Below are 19514 nucleotides of genomic sequence, written 5' to 3' on the forward strand. Positions count from 1 at the left end.
AATAAGGCATCAGTCCGCCACACAGCCAGTATCCCAGGCCTTTCCCACTGCAAACCAGCTCCAAAGGAAGCAGTGGGAAAGTTGCAGTCTGTCATTGTATCTGCAGTTCCAGTTATTGTTTCCTTAATTACTCGTCAATACAGACAACAAATAGACGGATGTCCTACAATACACCCTCCAGCACTCTGTCCTGAGCCTTCCGCAACTCACAGAATAAACTGCGTTGGCATTCTTACTTTTATTATCGCAATTACTGTTTGATTTGTGGTTCTAAAATTAGAAAGGTAGCACAATGAAATAATACAGTTGCTACCCAAAACCCCAAGTAAACTTAAAAATAAGCAAGGTATCTGTTTCCACTAACAGCATTAGATTTGGAAAATAAAATCTGGTTCAGAAAGAGAAATTTTTAAAGAGAAAACTGGGAATGTCTAAATCTGTCATGAATGTTTGGAAAGGACAGAAACTATCTGTATTTGTACAGTAAATTTTGTCCAAGGAGTCACTTATACAGTATACGTTAAATTTTGATGCTATGGTCTGTTTCTCCCTCTAGAACAAGCTTACTAGGTTCCTGTGATGCATATATAGCTTCAGAATGATATAAAGGCTTTCCTCACGTTAGTACCATTACACAAGTATAGCACCAAACCTTTGTTTGCTTAGCTGTCCCAGCAATGCTGTTGGGAAGCACTGCCAGGAAGAACAAACAATGTTCCTTATTTCAGTGCTTCAACTTCCTCAATAAATAATTCGTTCATCTGGATCACAATGCACAGCCTCAAACAATAGCATTTTTATAATGGGTGATGGTAATACAGTTCCAATAGAAAACCATTATTCTGAAACATTCCAAAATGTCAAACCACATCTAACATTGTGGGGATATTACCAAGCCAACATTATGAGAGAAAGTATCTCCAATATGCGATTAAGTTCATGCCTTGCCTCTTGCACGTAGCACAATCTTGCAATTCAAGCTTGAATTTCAGCCTATCACTTTGAGTGACCACTTAATTTTCTCTTACTATCTCTTATTAAAATCAGCAAGACAGAAATAAAAATCAGCTATGTTGACATACTAGGAATATCATCTGCTCACAGCTGATCAGAGAAGACAGGTCCAGAAGGGATTTTAAGTGTTTATCTACATTTTCCCAATGCTCCATAGTAGGATGAACTTTACCTAATATATTCCCAAAATATATTTGTCCAACTTGTTCTTAGAAACCTCCAGTGAAAACAAGTCCAGAGCCACCTGAGGCAATCAATTCGTTTTTAACTATTCTGTTAGAAAATTCACACCTCACGTGTCTCAAATCTGACTTGCTGGAATTCATGTTCCTTATTTTCCCCCATCTCCCCAGCAGACACGCAGAGCAGCTTATTTCCTTCTGCTGCAGCAGCTGTTATCTGTATGAAGACCACAACCACACCTCACTCTTCTCTTTGACAAATGAAAGAGTCTCAATCCTTCTAACCTTTCCTCACGGGTCAAGTTTCCTTGATTTCTGGCCTTCTCTGTTGCTCTCCCTTTACTCTGTTCACATCTTCATAAAGTACAGAACGAAGGCTTTGTGCAACAGTGAGCAGTAATTGAGACTCACCTGAATTCAGGCACCACACAAAGATCAGGCAAACTCAAAAAGACCTCTGGAAGATGACAAGCTAAAACAAATCTGCAGGGTACCCCTGACATCAGAAGCGCTTCCTCATGCTGCACAGACCCAAGACCTGATCTCTCCTCTCAGCTACACATTTTTATTTAAATAGAAGCAACCAAACAAGGCCATTTTCAAGCACTCAAGCAATTTGCATACAGGAATACAAGAAGGAATTTTCACAGCTCTTCTCTGTAGTTCTTCCCAAGATTTAAGAAACACCAAAGAGCAGATCTTCGCGAGAACCGACTGTTACACTCCAACCCCTTTTTCCACTCTCCCAAAGCGGTGGTCTCTGAGGTTGCTGCTACAAAATTGTCGTGATGTCAGCTCCATATTCTCCTCAGCTTGCAGATTTAAGACACTTTTCTGGCCAAAGAACATTGCTTCAGCAGCCAGGACCATGGCTCAGGAACTGACTTCTTTTACATATATATATACACCAGAATAACAGCTACTCACCGCAGCCTGCCACATACCATTTCCAGCTCTGTTCTCTAATGATGTTAAACAAAACAAGAGCAGATGAACATATTGCTGTACTTCCATACTCGCTGTTTACAATTGTACCATATGACAAACTGCTGAAAACCTGTGTAGGTTAATCTTTATGTAAGCAAGACTGTCAACACCTAATATAGAAATATGTCAGTTCCCAGGCTGCACGCTGCACAGCTAGCTATGTACTGAAAATGCAGCTACCTGAACGCCAGCAATATTTCCCTGCTCTGTTTCATGAACTAACTGAGCTAAAGCAGGCAGAACCACATCAATCTAAGCACACTCCTTAGGCAAAAATTTGGACTTATTTGCCAGTGAGACATGGCATAGACTCATGAAACAGTCAGGTTGAGGAAAATAAAATTCTAGTCTCATTTGTATTCTATCAAGAAAAAGTAGTAAAGACATTTTTAAAACTACAAAGTAAGGAAACAGAAACAATGGTGCTAGCTAGCCCTTCATTATTAAGGTAATTACTTAAATAGATCACTTAAAATTTTGCCCTGCAATATCAGTTCCCACTATACAGAAAGAAACCAGTATCAAAATGACTTAGCAGGCAATAAATTACTTTTTTTACAAAGGATATTACACGCCATGCTATTCATCAAAAACAATCTGGTATGAAAAGCATTCTGCTCATTCAGGCTGCTCCAGGGACGAAACAGGCATGTTCGTGATTGGAAAGGACGAGAGACAAAATGCAGAACATGGCTAACAAGGGGTTCATCTGAAGCATGAGGTTCAGGCAAACATCAGACAGGAAAGAGGGGGAAATCCAGTATTTTCACATTCCCGCTCACATATAGCGGTCTGAATACAAGTTAGCATCCGTGACTGTAAAGCCTCCTTTACCATAAAAGCTCTGGGGTGGGTTATCTTTCCAGGTTACCTTCCTTTGCCCCAACACACCATCCCCACAGACAAACCTTCCTCATCACCTCCAGCTCCCTGAGTTCCATATTTTAGTGCACATCTAGAAAATCCACAGAGGATCCATCCCTACTTCAGCCGGGTTTTATTTCAGATACTTAATCAAAGGCTTGACACCTATACTGCCAAGCAAATAACTTCTCAGGGGGGCATTTACTTATTCCTACTGTTAGCAAGTTAAATGGGCACTGACAGCACTAAATGATGCAGTGGAAATCAGAAGTCACGTGCCACACAGTGAGTATTTTTAAGCAGCGGAGGGACACATGCGCTTCTTAAAGCCCAGAGTTCCTGTGATTTATTTAACTGACATCAGTTCTTAAACGATACTTCTCAAAGGTATAATAGGCTGAAATTGCAGCATCATTTAAAAAAGCACTTTGCAAGAAAATGGAAGATGCATGTCCTTCCATCACTGCAGACAGAGCTCTCTCACTATTTCTAACCCAAAGATGCTAACTACAAATTTCAGCAGAAATAAGCAACTCCTGAAGACCTTGATGCTTGAGACACACTATCAAAGAATATTCTGAAGCTTGCCCTGGACTCCCAACTAGCTTCACTAATAACATTTAGATTAGATTCATTTTATGCTGATTAACTTCCACTGAGTCATTTCTTCACAGTAAAAACTCCATAGGGCACTGCTTCTTAATAAGTGAGCTACACCACTGAGGACAAGAAAAGCCCAACAAAGCAGAAAGCAACCCCAAGAGTGTCACTCTGATGACCAGCAAAGCAGCACTAACTAATGCTGAGTGAGGTACTGGCTAAGCTCTTTGAAATGTTCCGCCAAAAGAAACATCTTCCATCCCCCAGCAGGAAGGATGAGGGAAGTTTTAGAAAGCCAAAATTCACTGCTATTTCACAGAGAATTTAAAAGCACTTTCAGAGTAATCCTGCAGTTGGTCAAGCACGCAGCTATAGTCCTGGTGCATTATTTTGGCTTGACATTTCATTTTTGTTATAAATGATAACATGGGATGCCTCATTTTGCCAATAGCACAAGCAAGCAAAGCAGTCTTGCTCTGAACAGAGACAGTGTCAGTTGAAAGTCCATCTGCCCTGCAAACCGCGTCCTGCACACAGTAAACTGAGTGTGAGAGTGACTGCAAGTCAGCCATGAGAACTAAATATTCAATTAACTATCAGTCTGATTTTACTCTTTTGCCTGCTAAGTCTGTCTGTCTTAAAGTATTAAAATATTAAAATACATTATTGGAAGAGCCTGAAAGTCACTAATAAAGTTGTAAAACAGGTGTAAACTGTCAAATTACATCCCTGCAGGAAAGTCACCATTATCATTTTACCTATGGAATGCTCTGTTCCCACTGCAGCAAAACCACCAGCGCAGCTGCCACTGCCGCCGAGCTGAGGAGCCCCAAATAACGGAGTCAGAGCAAGCACTGGTGTTCAGGAGTCCAGGAACCAAAAAAAGCAGGCAGACTGGGGGGGCTGGGGTGGGGGGGAGGCGAGAGAAGCGTTCCTCTTGACAAACTAGGAAGGGCAGAAAGAAGGGAAGAAGCCAAAAGGAAAAAGAGACTCGGGTAGCTAAAGAACAGTGAAATTCCTTGTATTCAAGAAAACAGAATAAGCAGGTGTGTTCAGTTACAGATAAATTAGAAAATACAGACAGGATCATGTGAATAATCCCTTAATTAAGGGAGAAAATGGTAAGTTCAGGAAAGCAGAATATCAGAGAGAGGACAAAGTAAGAAGAAATACCTGCACATCTCCAGTCAAGATTATCCATAAATACATCAGACTTTTCCATAGTTTAAAATCCCTTCCACTGACCACTGCTTACCCCTACAAGTAAATTCAAACTTTGGTGGCTCTGAACGCACAGATTATCCCCTCCAACATATCTGTGAGCACATCTGTTTTAAGTTATTCTGCTTCACTCTTCCTCCTGGACATCATAAATGTCTCAGAATATAGAGCTAATCCAAAATCCAACTGCTGCAACAGAGCAGTCTGCACTGATCCACCTAGAGCCGCTCGAAAGGTTGCCACGTCTCCTAGAGGGGCTGCCTCAGTGCTCCAGAACCTCCTCTATTATCCATCAAGGCACTCAGGGCTGACAAACCTCAGCCCTCCCCAGAGGCAGCCTCACATGATAAAGATCTTTAAGGCATCTGGTCAGCAGGAAACATTGCAAGTGTTTTGCTGTGCCCCAGTTCAGCTTTTGCTGTGAAACTGGAGTAAAGACCTAGAACACCCTCTCCAAAAATCCCAGCCTCACTGAGAGGTTCCCACATCACTAGATCAGTTTTTCTCCCCTCTTTCACTGTCTCCTCCTTTTCCTATTTCCAACCAATCTGGTTGGCACCAGGCTTGCTCCTTGCTTCATTTTGCCACCTCCAGTGTAGCCCAACCTGCACCCATATAACCCCTGTGACCTATGGTATCCAGATTAGGATTGTCCTCTCAAACACCTCCCTGACACTGATGTCTTGCACGATCTCTCCTCAGTTCGTACCATCATCCCTAACCCTCTACATTGGGGAGCTTTGTTTTCCAAGACAAATGACTCCTAGATTCCCAATGCTGCTTCATCCGGTTACCACTACCCTTGCGTTCTCGGCCAATTCCATTCAAGCTCTCTCAAATCCTGACTATTAGCTCTCCACCATGGCTAATGATTCAGTGCCTTCCCCCTCTAATTAAATAGCCATATCCAGATCACAGATCTATTGGCCTTTGGAGCATTTTTCATGCTTCAGCAGCGCTGATGTGCAAAACTCTACCTTCCCTTTCCTCTCAGCGACTCCAATTTCTTTACCTCCTCCCTTTGCTGAAATACAGCTCTGTGTCTCTTCTCCGTTTGCTCCATCAGTCTCTCAGTCATCATGGATGAGCTCTTCATAGCAGGGAGCCTGGCTTACCATTTGCTGATAAAGCACTGTGTAAATGGATGATGCAGTATTAGCAATGATACCAGTAATGTTCTGCTCTTAAACACGCTGTCCTGAGAGTCATTTCTGTCTCCAAGAACAAAGCCTACTAAATTCAGGCTTATCTTCTAATTTATCCTCCTTACAGCCTAATGCAAAATGAGATATACCTAAAGCACACGCTGTTTTGTTTGTCCGTAATTATAGGCAGTATTATGCTGCCACAGCAACTAGGAAAGCTTAAGCTGCCCTAAGATGATACAAGATACGGCACAATGCTGCACACCCTGCCCTGTGTCCTGTCCCCACACAGCGCCATGCTACATACGGGTCATGTTTACTCTCCGGGGACCGCTAGCAACCACATTCCAGCAGCCGCAGCATGGCACCAGCAAGATGAGGCAAGCCCTTCAGTGGCACCCGCTCCGTCTCCATTTGCACATCTGCATAAGGGCTTTCTGCTCTCCCCGGCTCCATGCAGAGGAAGAGGGGGCTGGGAAGGCATCTCCTTCTCCAGCAACATGCAGTGGGGAGGACGCTCTGCAGGGACCAGGCTGCTCCAGCCCACTAGATTCAGAGGAGAGATTCATTAAGGGGACAGGTCTAATTATATATCTGGCTCCCCTTGAAACAGCTGGATGCTCCACTTCATCTGCACATCTGTAGCTCTCCCCCAAGCTGCAGATTGCTTAGGCACCCTTCCTGACTGGCTTGCAACAACGATCAAATGTTAGCAAGAGAAAGTGGGACATTGTGGGGCATTTAACGAAGAAGGGTTGATGCACCAAGCGGCTGTTGAGTTGCGTCAATGCCAGCAAGCCATCACGCCCCTGCAGAGCCCCACAGCTCCTGTGACACTGCTACAACACTGCGAAGTAGGGACAAGCCATGAATGGGGTTTTGGGTACATCTGCCAGCAAGGAAGTCTTAATTGGGAAGAGCTGGTACCCTGCTTTCCTAGGTAATTAATTCAAATTTAATTTTCCCACATCACCTCAACACAGGATTTCTTGGGCGTGGGTTGTGTTTAATGAGGAAGCTTTAACAACTGACTCCGCTTCTTCCCTTGACCTGTCATTCACCAAGAATTTACCACGGTTACCTGTAACTATAGCAAGCACTTCTCTTTCAGCCTCACAGACTAGCTTAACTACCACAGGTCAGCACAAAAAGGTCTAAGTCAGGATCCAATGAGTCACACATTTTCTTCACCTTTTGGTGAACTACTACTTATTCATAACCCAGTTATCCACTTTATCTGTCAAAGAGATTTAAATTGTGCCAGCTCTGCACAAAGCAAGATACCAGTGCATCCCAGCAGGGTACAGGGCAAAAGTTTACAGCTATTAAATACACAGAACTGGTGAACTACATTATGGGCTTAGCAGAAATATAATTCTTGCTGTTAACAGGACAGAGAATGACAGGCTGAAGTGATTTAACTAGAAACATCTTAAACATGGGAACTTAAAAAAATGTATGTTTCATTTTTTTTGTGCTTTTTTCCCCTGCATTAAATTCTGAAAGTACTGATAGTCATGGAATAATCAGGTTTAACAGGTTAGCAGTAATATATGCCTCAAGTGTTCCTAATACATCATAATCTTCTTTCACAGAATTTGCATCACTGTCAAACCGAACTACTGATTTTCGGTTGATGCTTTTAACATGTTTCTATGGTTACTTTCCAAGGTTGCATCACAGAAGCCTGAACAGCAGTTCAGAAAGACAAAAGGCATTTTGCATCCTCCACCATATTAAATAATTTATGAAAGTTAAGGCATCCGCATGGAAAAAAAAAAATCAGAAAAGAATAGGTTCTGAGGTTATTTTCTCAGCAACAGTTTGAAGCACAGTAAAATCAATATCTCTACAAAAGCCTTCAAGAACTAGACTATTTGACTAACGTTCCATATGGTACAAAATGCTATGGAACACATTCTAAGTTTAGATCTATATGCACAAGCCTACATGAACTGTATGAATGGACCTTAAAGCAGAATATGTAGACATCTAATCTGCTGCTGTCAGCTTCATCATTTAAATCAGGCACTAGGCATTGTCTCAGAAAGTATTCTAAATCTAAAAAATGCAAAAATAAAACTGAAAAAAATGAAGTAAAAATGGTAACAACAGCCTTTATTATTTCCATCATTTTTCATTTAAAGCCACACAGATTTAATCTGTCCCCGAAATGTTACAAATTTTGACTAGTGTAATGAAAGCTTGTACACAAAATATCTGAATTCTCTGCCTACCGCTACACTAGATCAGAGTTTATTGGAACTAATTGAAGTGTCTGAGGCTTGGAACAAAAACACATTAGTCATTTAGTGGTTGTGCTAATATTGCTATGCCTTTCCTGCAGTTTCATTAGATACAGACTGCTTCAATACCCTAATCATATGCTCAGTCACAGCACAATCAGTACACAGAGTACTGACAAGCTGTCCCACCATGCCTAAAGCTGATAAGGTGTCTGCTCTATGAGTAACCTCAATTATTGACTATATTTTATGGTCAATCTAATGACCAAATGCTTATCAGTGAACCATCAGGTGCCTGTAATAGGATAGTGACCCTTAGTTTATATGTACCATTACTGCTCATTAGTGAATAATTAGATTCTTTAATCCACAACTCAGAGGCATTAAAATATGATGGAATATCCTGAATCTAGAAAAAGACAACTATACTTATTTTAACTCTTAAGATGTTCAATTACATTACTCAGAGATTGTATGTTATATCTTGTTAAGAAGAGCTGCTTGTAAAAAGCATGTCGTGTAATGTTTTATATCATGTGTAAATTGACACAAGTTTCCCAAACATGCAGGAATATGATGGGAGTGGAAATATAATGGGTGTGGTTCACCACTGTGATTCTCCAGATTTATTAACTTAAATGGTCTTAATCTAGCAAAGCCCAGCAACACTGCAAATAATTTAGAAACCTGAAAACTAGTGACTGCACAGTGAGTCCAGAGACGTTTGGAAGACTAATTTGTCAAACAAAAGCAGGCGGATGCACAGGAAAGTAGCTGCAACTCTACAGCTATTTCCCTGCTTCAAAGGCAGCAGTCCCACGGCAGCAAGTGCAACCCTGTGAGCAAACCAGTTTGAAAAGATGTGAGAATAACCCAACATCAAACAGAATTAAAATTTAAGAAGGGGGACTTAGTACAGTTTGTCTTCTGCTCAACATTGCTCAGAGTTGCTTGCTTTTATACATATTTTCTTCTAAACAGCCTGGATTCCTCCCAGCTGCCCTGTCACTGCTCAAACCTTCCTTCCAGCTCGCCCCTGCGCACCAAGGCCAGACACGGATGCTCTCGCCGAAATGCCGTACCCCCACCCAGCAGCACAGGCGGTGCTGCCACCACTGTCACCAGCCACCAACAGGCAGAAAAGGCACGTTAATGCTGATGGCTTTGATTTCTCCAGGGATGTGATTCTCCTCCCAAGGGACTGGTATTTTCTTTTTTGGCAGATAGCCCATTAACCTCTTCAAGTGCGTGCCCGTTCTCCTCCTCCTCATCCTCCTGCCTGTTCATGGAAACACTAGTTCCTCTCTTCCCCAGGTGTCCGGGTGACAAAAAAACCAACAGCTTACTACAGCTTTATACCACAATATGCCAATATTTACTTAGTTGCAAGCATAGCCCACAGGAGGGTCCTACAACTATCTCACATATTTTCACTTAGTAATATAAAGTTTGTCCAGGTTCCTTATACAGAAGAAAAAACTGGAAATAGGTATAAAGTGTGGAGCATGAAGCAAGGCATGGCTCAAGCCACATCAAGGGACAAAAACCGCAGCTGCATTCTTCTTAAATCTGAAGAATGCAAGATTAAACTTCTCCTCCTGCATTTTAAGGGTAAACTGGGAGCCTCTTCAGAGCCATCCATGCCCATGAACTGCACTTTTTGCTCTGGCTTTCTTATTTTGTCAGTGACCTACTGAGAAGCTGCACTTTCTGCTAAATCCTCTGGTCCTTCAGTAACACGACCATTGAGTAATGTCTGGCAATTTCCTTGTGTGACACAGATGTTAATCAAAGCTTTCCTCCTCCTATGACAGATCAGAATGAGTTAAAAAGCTTAAAACTGATTTAATTTCTTAATACGCTTCTGTCTGCTGGCTCTAATATTTGACTTTGATTTTAAATACTTAGCACTTCCATGCTAGACACTCTGCATTTCTAGGTAATGAATAAAATACTTTTTTTTTTGAAAAGCAGAATATAATTAAGCTTGAAGAAATTAAATATGACATTCAAATGAGAAAGAGCTTTGGATGAATATGTAGATTTGGGCTGCACATATGCTTAACAAAATCAATGCATTCACTGCATTCGCTATCTTAGAGATACTCATTTTAACCATGGGTACTTCTTATCACCAGGTAAATGTTTTGCTGCAGCTCTTAGTTATTATTTTTCAGGCAAGGACATGAAATCCCTGTACAGTCTTTTGAGAGTGTGACCTTACAAACACAAAACTATGACTCTCACCGAAAAACAAACTGGAGTAAAAAAACAAACCAACCAACCAAAAGAAAATTGCACAGACCTCCTTCCTTCCCAGGCACAAGACAGCTCACAAGCAAGAGTCAAAGGGTATTATTTCACTGCATAGAGACTCTAGTTTTAATGTGAAAAAGACATTTATTTGCTGCCAGGAAACCATGCCACAGCCCAAAAGCTAATTGTGCTAGGACCTGTACAAACACAGTTAATGCTGTTTCATGAAGATCAAGACTAGAATCCTTTATTTATGTGGAAAAAAATCCGTATCTAGTGTTGCTGCTGACGAATAAATCACAGACGCAGTTTCCACAAGCACCCTACGAAGGCTTTGTCTTTGAAAGTAACTAACCCCACACCCCAATACACTGAACGTTAGTACACATGCATATTTTTGCCTAGCTACTTTATGACAAAACAGCCCTTTTCCCAAGCTGAAGTCCCAACCACAACCTCTTTTACAAAAGGCCTCTTGTGAAAAGATGGAGGTACAGTAGATTTTGTCAAAGAGGGGGCACCAATTCGAAAAAAATAAATATGTGTGTGTGTGTGTGAGATTATCAATATATTAACTGCATCTTTTCCAGTACAGAACAAAGAACAAAATGTGCCAGGCTCTGCGTAACACAAGTAACACACTGGCCCTGCTATGAAGTTCACAATTTCAGTGTCTGAGGAGAGAAACATGGTAAGGAAAGAATCAGCAAACACAATGAATAGGGACTACAGCATCACGCTAGTGCCATGACTCCTCTTTCATCCCTGGGTGCTGGCTGAGAGGATTAGCTGTACAGAGAGACGAAGGACATTAGTGGATGCTGCTGCAAAGGATACAAGACAGGGATGACCTTCTGCCTTAATACCCTCAAGGCTGGATGGTGCAAAGGGAAAGAGGAAACAGGACTGGAAAGGCTGTAGCAAAGAAGCCTGATATCCTGTCAGCCAAAACTGTTGATATCCCAGTATTCATCGTCCCAGGATAAGCCGCTTCCACCCCAGTTTCTGCCAGCATCTCTCTCTCATTCCTCCTCTTCCTCTCCCCTCCTACTGAGGATTGCATGGCTTGAGGGTGGGAGGAAGACTCAGCATGGAAACTTTGATCCATAAGGTCTCCATGCCAGGAGGAGTCGAAGAGAAGCAGCAGTGGGAGAGGGAGCCTCTCCTGAGGTTAATGCCAATGGTAATGGAGCAGCCTGGCCAGGACTACACAACAGTACCCACCTGAGGACCTGCTCAACATAGTTACGACTGCCAGGGATTAACAATGAACCTCGCTCCCCCATCCTTTGTGAGATTTTCTGCATTTCAATTTGTATTTTTAATCACAGTTATAACTGAACTTGTTTCTTTTAGGGAACCTGAGATGCTTAGATGGGTTCTGGAATACTGAGAAATGAATGCGGAAATACATTCATCAGCAATGCGATGAAAGACCATGAAAATGCTACAAAACTAATTCAGATAACTGTTAAAGGAAAATTATTTCTCACTTAAGTCTCTCTCTCCAACAAACACAAAAAAAAGAAACAGAAGTGCTTTGTACAAAAAATTCAACCAGTCTTGCTCTGTGGTTAAAAAAATTGAAGAGAATCAATTTTGAACAGAGGAAACATGGGTAGGGAATAAGCAATGTACTAATGGGTTTTAAAATGTTTTAGCTAGCACATAGCTGCTAAAGCTATAAAACTCTGATTCACTCAAGGCAAAGACAGATTCATGAGAAGCAATTAGGGCCTGATTCAACATACAATGATGTCATTTGCAGTCTTGCTGCTGACTTCAACAATCTTTGCATCAAGCCAACAACAATCATTAGTAAGGATCTGTCGCTTTACAATAAAACCAGAACTGAGTTTTGCTGACCAGTGACAGAAGCATCACTGAGAGAAAAGATTTTGGATTTTATTTCAGATTATTAGGCACTGACTTCTTTCTCTTGATTACAAAGAGGGTATTTTATTTTCTGTGTTCCCCAGTGAAAGTTGCAGTCTCTACATTTGCTTACAACATACAGATTCACACTGAAATGAATCCAAAGTAGATTAAGCTAAACCAGACCATTAATACCCACAATATGAAATACAGTAATGAAAATTATGCTGCTGTCCAGTCTAGGTCCTTTGGAGAGGATACACCTGTCCTTATTTAGGTAACTAAACAAGAAGAGAGATGTCAGAGCTTTTCCCCTTACCTTTCCTCTCCACTCCCACTGATTTCAGACACCTATCTTATAATGAAACAAATTGTCCTTTGCAGGCAATCATTTCCTTGTGTTGACTTCAAACCTGCAGCACTTAGCACAGAGACAAAACACTACCTTACATGCAGCACTCTTGGGGCAGTCATTTCCCAACATCTTGTGCACAGACACTGTGATATGTAGGCGTACGATGCTTAAGACTCACTGTACTATGTTCTTCTAAAAACCAGGACTTGGTAAATTGAGCTCCTTCTGAGGTCAGATTGTAACTTACAGTAAACATCTTTTTTTTTTTTTAATAATGCAAAACATTTTAAAGATCAAGGAAAAGGAAACAATACAATTACCATCATCATTACATGATAAGAAGAATCCTCACTCAGTGCGTAAATTTGACTTTAATGCCATTCACAGATACACATTTTTGAATATTGTCTCAAAACATGTTCAGTTCTGAATTAAAAAAGGAGTTTGGAATGCAAGTACAAAGCCCTGAATTTTGTTGTTTTAAATACCATCTGCTTGACAGCGTATTGCATTTAATCAACATTGCTAATTACAACAAACATTTCACAAAGAAAACTAACATATCATTTTCATTGTAAGACCCAAGGCAGGGGTGGGGGGGAGAAGATTGTCCTCGGCTACTGCTAAAAACAGAACGTCTTAAACTGTTTTAACTGTTGATACCAACTATGGAAAAACTTCTACTTGCACACATAGGCTATGCTGAATATTTACTGAATAAAAGTCTAACTTTTATTTATTTACATCTGAGTGAAAATCCTTGTTACTTCAGCTTCTGCTCCAAGGAAATCTACAGAATAACAGACTTGCTACAGGTGTAAAGGTCCATTAAGGACTAGACAAAGACCAACACTCATTTTCTTGGGTTTTGGTCAACAGAAGTTCCTGCTTAGGTCTCCAGAAGGAGAAACAGGCTGTCACCACCACGTTCCTGCTCCCCGGTGGCACTGGAAAGCCACAGTCATGACCAGGTGACCACCTCTCAGCAACCAATACCACACTCAAAACCTTCTACCCATGACAAGGACTCAACAGCACTTCACAAACGTTTGAAGACTCACAAGCAGTTACAGAAACCAGAAAGGTAAAAAGCTACCTTATGAAGAATGAAGCCGCTGCTGAGGTACCTGCCGAGACCCCGGCTGGAGCAACCAGGCTTTGGGAGGCTGCCGAGCCGCCTGCTCCTGTGGGGTCGGAGTTGTTCTGCCCTGAGCTGATCTGAACATTGGGACCATCCCGGCCACTTTCTGGTGCTGGTTCTGCCTGGAGAAAAAAAAAAAAAGAAAAAAAACAAACAACAACATATATACAGGTTAATACACTTGCTGAATGGCCATGACAGGGAGAAATCTCGTGCAGCACTTCCAAAGGGTGTCTTTGCAAGGGTGAAGGCAAAGATCAGCAGTGGCTGAGAAGCAATACAGCTGGACAAGCGTACTGCAGTATGTCCTGCAACAGAGAGGGTAAAAACCATGACTACAGCAGATGAGCAGAAAAACAAAGAGACCCTTTGTGATGGGTAAATGCACACTTAAATAGTTTGACAGGCATGAAGAAATGGAAAACGATAAGCAGAACCCTTTTGTTTTATAGTGTTATTTAGGAGCTCGCAGAACTGTTTATCTGGTTCAGTTATAACTGTCAGGAATTATTTCTCAGTGGCACATCATCTACAAGACCTATCTGCTTAAGAGGAACTAACCAAACAGTCACATTTGTAACATGTTTCCACATGAATAACCCCAAGAACTAAATAAAAAAAAATTGATTTTTTAAAACATATATACAGCCCTGCTTTTCAGGATTATCTGTCTTACCAGCACAAGTACATGGCATTTTTGTCTCCTGAAAACCGTTCCAGTGGAAGAGCAGGAGTGACCAGAGATGCATCTTCTCCAGCATAATGCATCTGCAGTATCTGAGACAGAGGGGAGGGGCGTGATTGTTTTGGGATTTTTGCCAAAAGATCAGATATCTGTATTGTGAAACTGTGTCATGTCAATATCGTCATGCTTAGGCCACCAACTCTTTCAGTACCAAGTTCCATTAAGTCCCATCAGTCAAATGCTCATTGACAGTGCTTGGGAAGGCTTCCTTTTAGGAAGAACCTGCTCTATGTCTAGGAGCACTGAAGATTTAATTAAAGACGACACCACAATAAATATTTGTCAAAAGAGTTAATTGCTTCATGTATGGTAATATATGATGTTTCTGTCATCTGAAATACTACTTTGACATTTCCAACTAATTAGCTAAAATAAATTCCAGAAAAGGAGACAGCCTTGTAATGAAGCACAAACGCAATTAAGTACTTCCTGGGAAGCCACCAAATTTTAAATTTTGTGCTGCCATAGATCACGTTTTACAACTACAGATATGCAGACATGGTAATAGGGCCTTCCCGGCTACATACACACCCTCAATTTTCTCATACACTGACAACCCAAAACAGAGTTTTTCTCATGAGAACTGAGGCAACCCCATTATTAGGTATCAAGTAAAAGAAAACTCTGCCAACCAAGCAGTGCTCAACTGGTGCATGAAAGGTCATCTGGAGTTTCATCTGGACTCATTCCCATAGGCTGAGTGCTGAATTCCCAGTTCCCAGCAGTCAACGAGAAGAAAGTGCACCCAGCTCTTTTGAAGGTCTGCTCTTTAAAGATTAATACTATTATCAGTATTATGGAGTGGCTGACTAATGCTTTACCATAGGCTGCTGCACAAAAAAGTACTTTTATAAAGCTCACGTAAGAGATCTGAGACTGAGACATAGAAGAATATTCATGCAGATGAACTAAATCCTAGTGAAGGTACTCATGCTAGAAGCCTAACTGGAACCTTTGACTAACCCTCTGCAAATCCCTTCACTTCATAATACAGAAGTCTCAGGAGACTTAGCGATGCAGGCAAAAAGGCAGTGACCAAGCAGTGGTAGAGATCAAGACTGGCACAAAAAACGGTATGCCGGCAATATGAGCACGTACTTGAGCATTAACAAATTGAAGCGACAAATGTGTGGTCTTGACCTATACCAGCCATGGAAAGTATATGGCATGGGGAAAACAATGCAGATGCGGATCTTTCCCAATGTGACATCTGAACTTCTGAGTTACATGAACTGATGCAAAGCGCTAATAATTAGCGGAGTTTACTACAGACTTAGCAATTTACAGGCTAAGAAATCTACACCAGAAACTCTGGAGCCAGTACATAGGATTCCCAAACTGGCACACCAAGGGGCTGCCATGCACAGTGGCCAGTGGCATGATGGCCAGCAAGAGAAGGAAACCCCTACTAGAAGCCACTGGCAGGCTAACATTAGTGTTTGAATACTCCCATATGTTCTGCCAGGAAGCCAACTGTAACACTCTGTCACATGTGCTGTTCTCTCAGACTAAAAATTACAGGGTCAAAATGACTTCCCAAGACACATTTTTTCCATTCACTTTCACCAGAGGCTATACTAGAAGACAAGACCTTGAAACAAAGAAAATCACATGTTTAAGCAAAATATTGAAAAAAGAAGGCAGAAGCAGCAACATGTTTCTAACCAATCATCTAAATGATGGCATAATCTGAAGCTAAATAGAAAGTCTGCAGAGTTAGCATGAAACATCAGTGAATCTTACAGCAAAATGTAACAGATTTGTAAGAACTTACTGGAATATGTTAACATATTCCTGTAAAAGCTATTCAGACTTAAGAACATGAGCGATGTATAACATACACTCCTTTTTCATCGCTTTTTTATTTCTATGAGAAATTAGTAGCCTACATTTCTAAGAGACCAATGATTGTGGACATCAGGCATCCAACTTGAAATATCCAAATCAAACTTGATATTTCAGATACCAGATGGTTAACATACTTTCCAAACCAACATATCTAAGTTGGATATCTGTGAATTGCCATTCCCACATTAGACACTTTTGAAAACTCAAACTGTAATTTCTGGGTAAATTTGGAAGTTTTATTCTCAGTTCTGCCCATGCATGAAAAGAGGATGAGGGGAAGCCAAGGAGAAGGCATTGATTCTTGTAAAGGAGGGGAAAAGTGAAGACATGCAAGATAAAATCATCAGAAGACTAGCGCAGAAGACAACCCATACCTTTTTCATTGTTGTCAATTACCCAATTACTATTCTTAAACACAGAGGTAACATCAGTTTTGCCGCACAGTGAGAAGCTGAAAAAATCACAAAACAAGTTCTTCCAAGTTTAGGATTCATTTCAAGGACTGCTTCCACCATCCAAAGTGCAAGCATTTTTCAGCGCAACCATGTTCAGCTCTTCCTGAGACAGCTACATCTCTCAGCTGATGAGGACAGCTCAGGTATGAGGAAATTTGTCAGGTCCAAGTCATTTGCCCCGAGGCAGGAAAACTAAAGACAAGTAATGGGACTCTCCTGCACACTCAGATTTGTCACACCATGGTTTCGGCTTGTGTCACTTATAGCTGCTGAAGGGGTACGGGGATAATGGGGCTCTGTTTTTAAAATAAATGCAGGAATTATTTCATGCATCTCCCTCATCTCAACCCATGCTCTTCTGGGGATTGTGTGTGGAAAATATCGTTCTCTAGAGGAACGGGACCAACTTTGCAGGATTTTTTTAAGCACACAAGTCAGCACAGGGAGAAGACTCCAGTCTGCAGCTGAGAGGGAACTGCGCTTCACAGTTTACTAAATTTTCATAAATCACTCATGATCAAACGCAGGAATCACAACCTTGTCACTACAAAGTGTTACTGACTGCACTGAATATTTAAAGTGTCATAGGCCTCCGCATCCAGAGATTAATGTTTGCTTTAATTTTTTAAGAAAAAGAAGAAAAAGTTTTGGGGACAAAAGCCATTAACCCTCCGGAAAGCAGCTAATCCTCAGAGGAAGGATTTCCAGAACTGCTCTATAGGACCCCTTCCCTCTGCTCTCTCTGACGCCATATGAAAACCAGCACCAGTCAGAGCACAACAAGGACAACGCTTGAAGATGTCACACCAGGTGTTTTGCACGTTCAGGAATGACCGATGTCTTGGTGCTCCATCTCGGTGCCAGCATCATGGACAGGAGGGTTTCGGTACCAGGTCCCAGTGCCCATCCTGAGGACATGGGAGCAGAACTGGACATGCTGCATTCTGTCTGGCAGCATCCATACACGCAACTGGTTGGCAGGGCCACAAGAAGCCATGACAGCATGAGTTGTTCCCAGTTAAGATGGCCAAAGGCTGGGGGGAGGGCCAGAGATGACCTGGCATCCTCAGGCTGTAATGGTGTGCTGGGGAGAGCAGGAGCATCCCCTGCCCCGTCCCCAATTCCCAGCACACAGGTTCCCTGCTGTGACCAGATGGCAGGAAACATCTGCCCAGGTTCAAACAAGTCAGACTAGCTCAAAATTACACTGTAGAAGTTGGCCATAGATTAAATTTCCAGGTACACCGTCAGGCCATTACCATCTAAATGACAATTACAACTCTAACAAGCTCTTTATAAGTTTGAAGTGCAAAGCCAAAAACTAAGCTATAATGTTTCCAGTTTCCTGAATATTTCCATTCTCTGGACAGTGACCTTTGTCCAGGGATCCAAAAAAACCAAGCTAGGTGCTGCCACTTTGTCTCTAACTCATGCAAAATATGTGCCTGGTGACAGGCAAGAAAAAACATGGGAATATAAAAATCTAGAGAAAAATAGATCAATCCCAGGATTGCACTGCAATGGTAAAGAAAACTATCCAACAGAAGGTTGGATAGTAATCAGATATGATGTCTAAATATAAGTATTGAGAACAGATCGCAGAAGAGGGAACGGAGAAAATTACGAAAGCATCAACGAGTCTGATACACATTTGTGTAATCCGAGTCAGAACTCAATACAATTTATTTTATTTCAGAAAATTGGTCCCATAATGAAAGCATTCAAAAGTGAATTGCAGGTGAAGCTCTAGCAAGATCAAGCCTGAGTCTGTACTGGGGCTTGCTTTTTTTTTCTTTTTTTTTTTTTTTTTTCTCTTTTTCTAAGTTGTTTTTACCCCTTTCTGACTAACAGGCAGACATACAGAATTATGAGTATTTGCTTTAACTTGCTCTTTTCCCCTTTCAGATACGAACATCACAGCCAATTAAATTGTAAAAACTGCTTGATCTAATGATTTTGCAATATATTAAATCTACTGTTTGTATATGATGAAACAATAATTTTCTCCCTAAATGATTCATGCTAAGAATCTTATGACCTACTACCACTAACTGGAACAAATGTGATGTAAATCTCTATCTGGATAATGCTCACACTATAAACCCTTCTTTCCCATAAGCGTGGATAAAGCCTGCATACGTCTTCTATGTGAAATGTCTCCTCCTGACTGACTAGCATTACGTAAAGTTAACAGTGCAGTATATGCCAAGTTGAAGTAAACCATGTTCTGGATAAACTTTTTACTGCTATTTGACAATGTTTCTGCTGGGGCTCATTATAAAATAACTAGGGCATTTTATAACTACAATACACTACTGTAGTCATTTTATAACCTGCAGCTGCAATGTGGTAACAAGAATGCCTGAACCTGTAGTTTCAGACTTTTATGTGCATCTCGTGTTCGGTGTGAATCAAATGCAGAGCCTAATATCCCTTCCCCCAAAACAGGTTTTCAGCTACAAGAGTTGCTAATGCCTCGCTTATCATTGATCCCTGAAGATAAGACAGAAGAAGAAAAATCACAGAGAAGTAGAATTAAATAGAAATAGGAGGGCCCATCTGCTGTCACAGACTGGAAAG

General features: G+C 41.3%; 1 protein-coding gene across 1 annotated transcript in view; it reads right to left on the reverse strand.

Moving 5' to 3' along the window:
• The window catches only part of KIF26A (kinesin family member 26A), a 100998-nt gene that overhangs the window by 36315 nt on the left and 45169 nt on the right, over positions 1 to 19514 (reverse strand). The window contains exon 4 of the mRNA XM_075753437.1: positions 13842 to 14008. Within this exon, the coding sequence (XP_075609552.1) occupies positions 13842 to 14008 (167 nt within the window). The remainder of the gene's footprint in view (positions 1 to 13841; positions 14009 to 19514) is intronic.

This window comes from Balearica regulorum, chromosome 5 (genome assembly GCF_011004875.1).
Source record: "Balearica regulorum gibbericeps isolate bBalReg1 chromosome 5, bBalReg1.pri, whole genome shotgun sequence".
Classification (NCBI taxonomy): Eukaryota; Metazoa; Chordata; class Aves; order Gruiformes; family Gruidae; genus Balearica; species Balearica regulorum.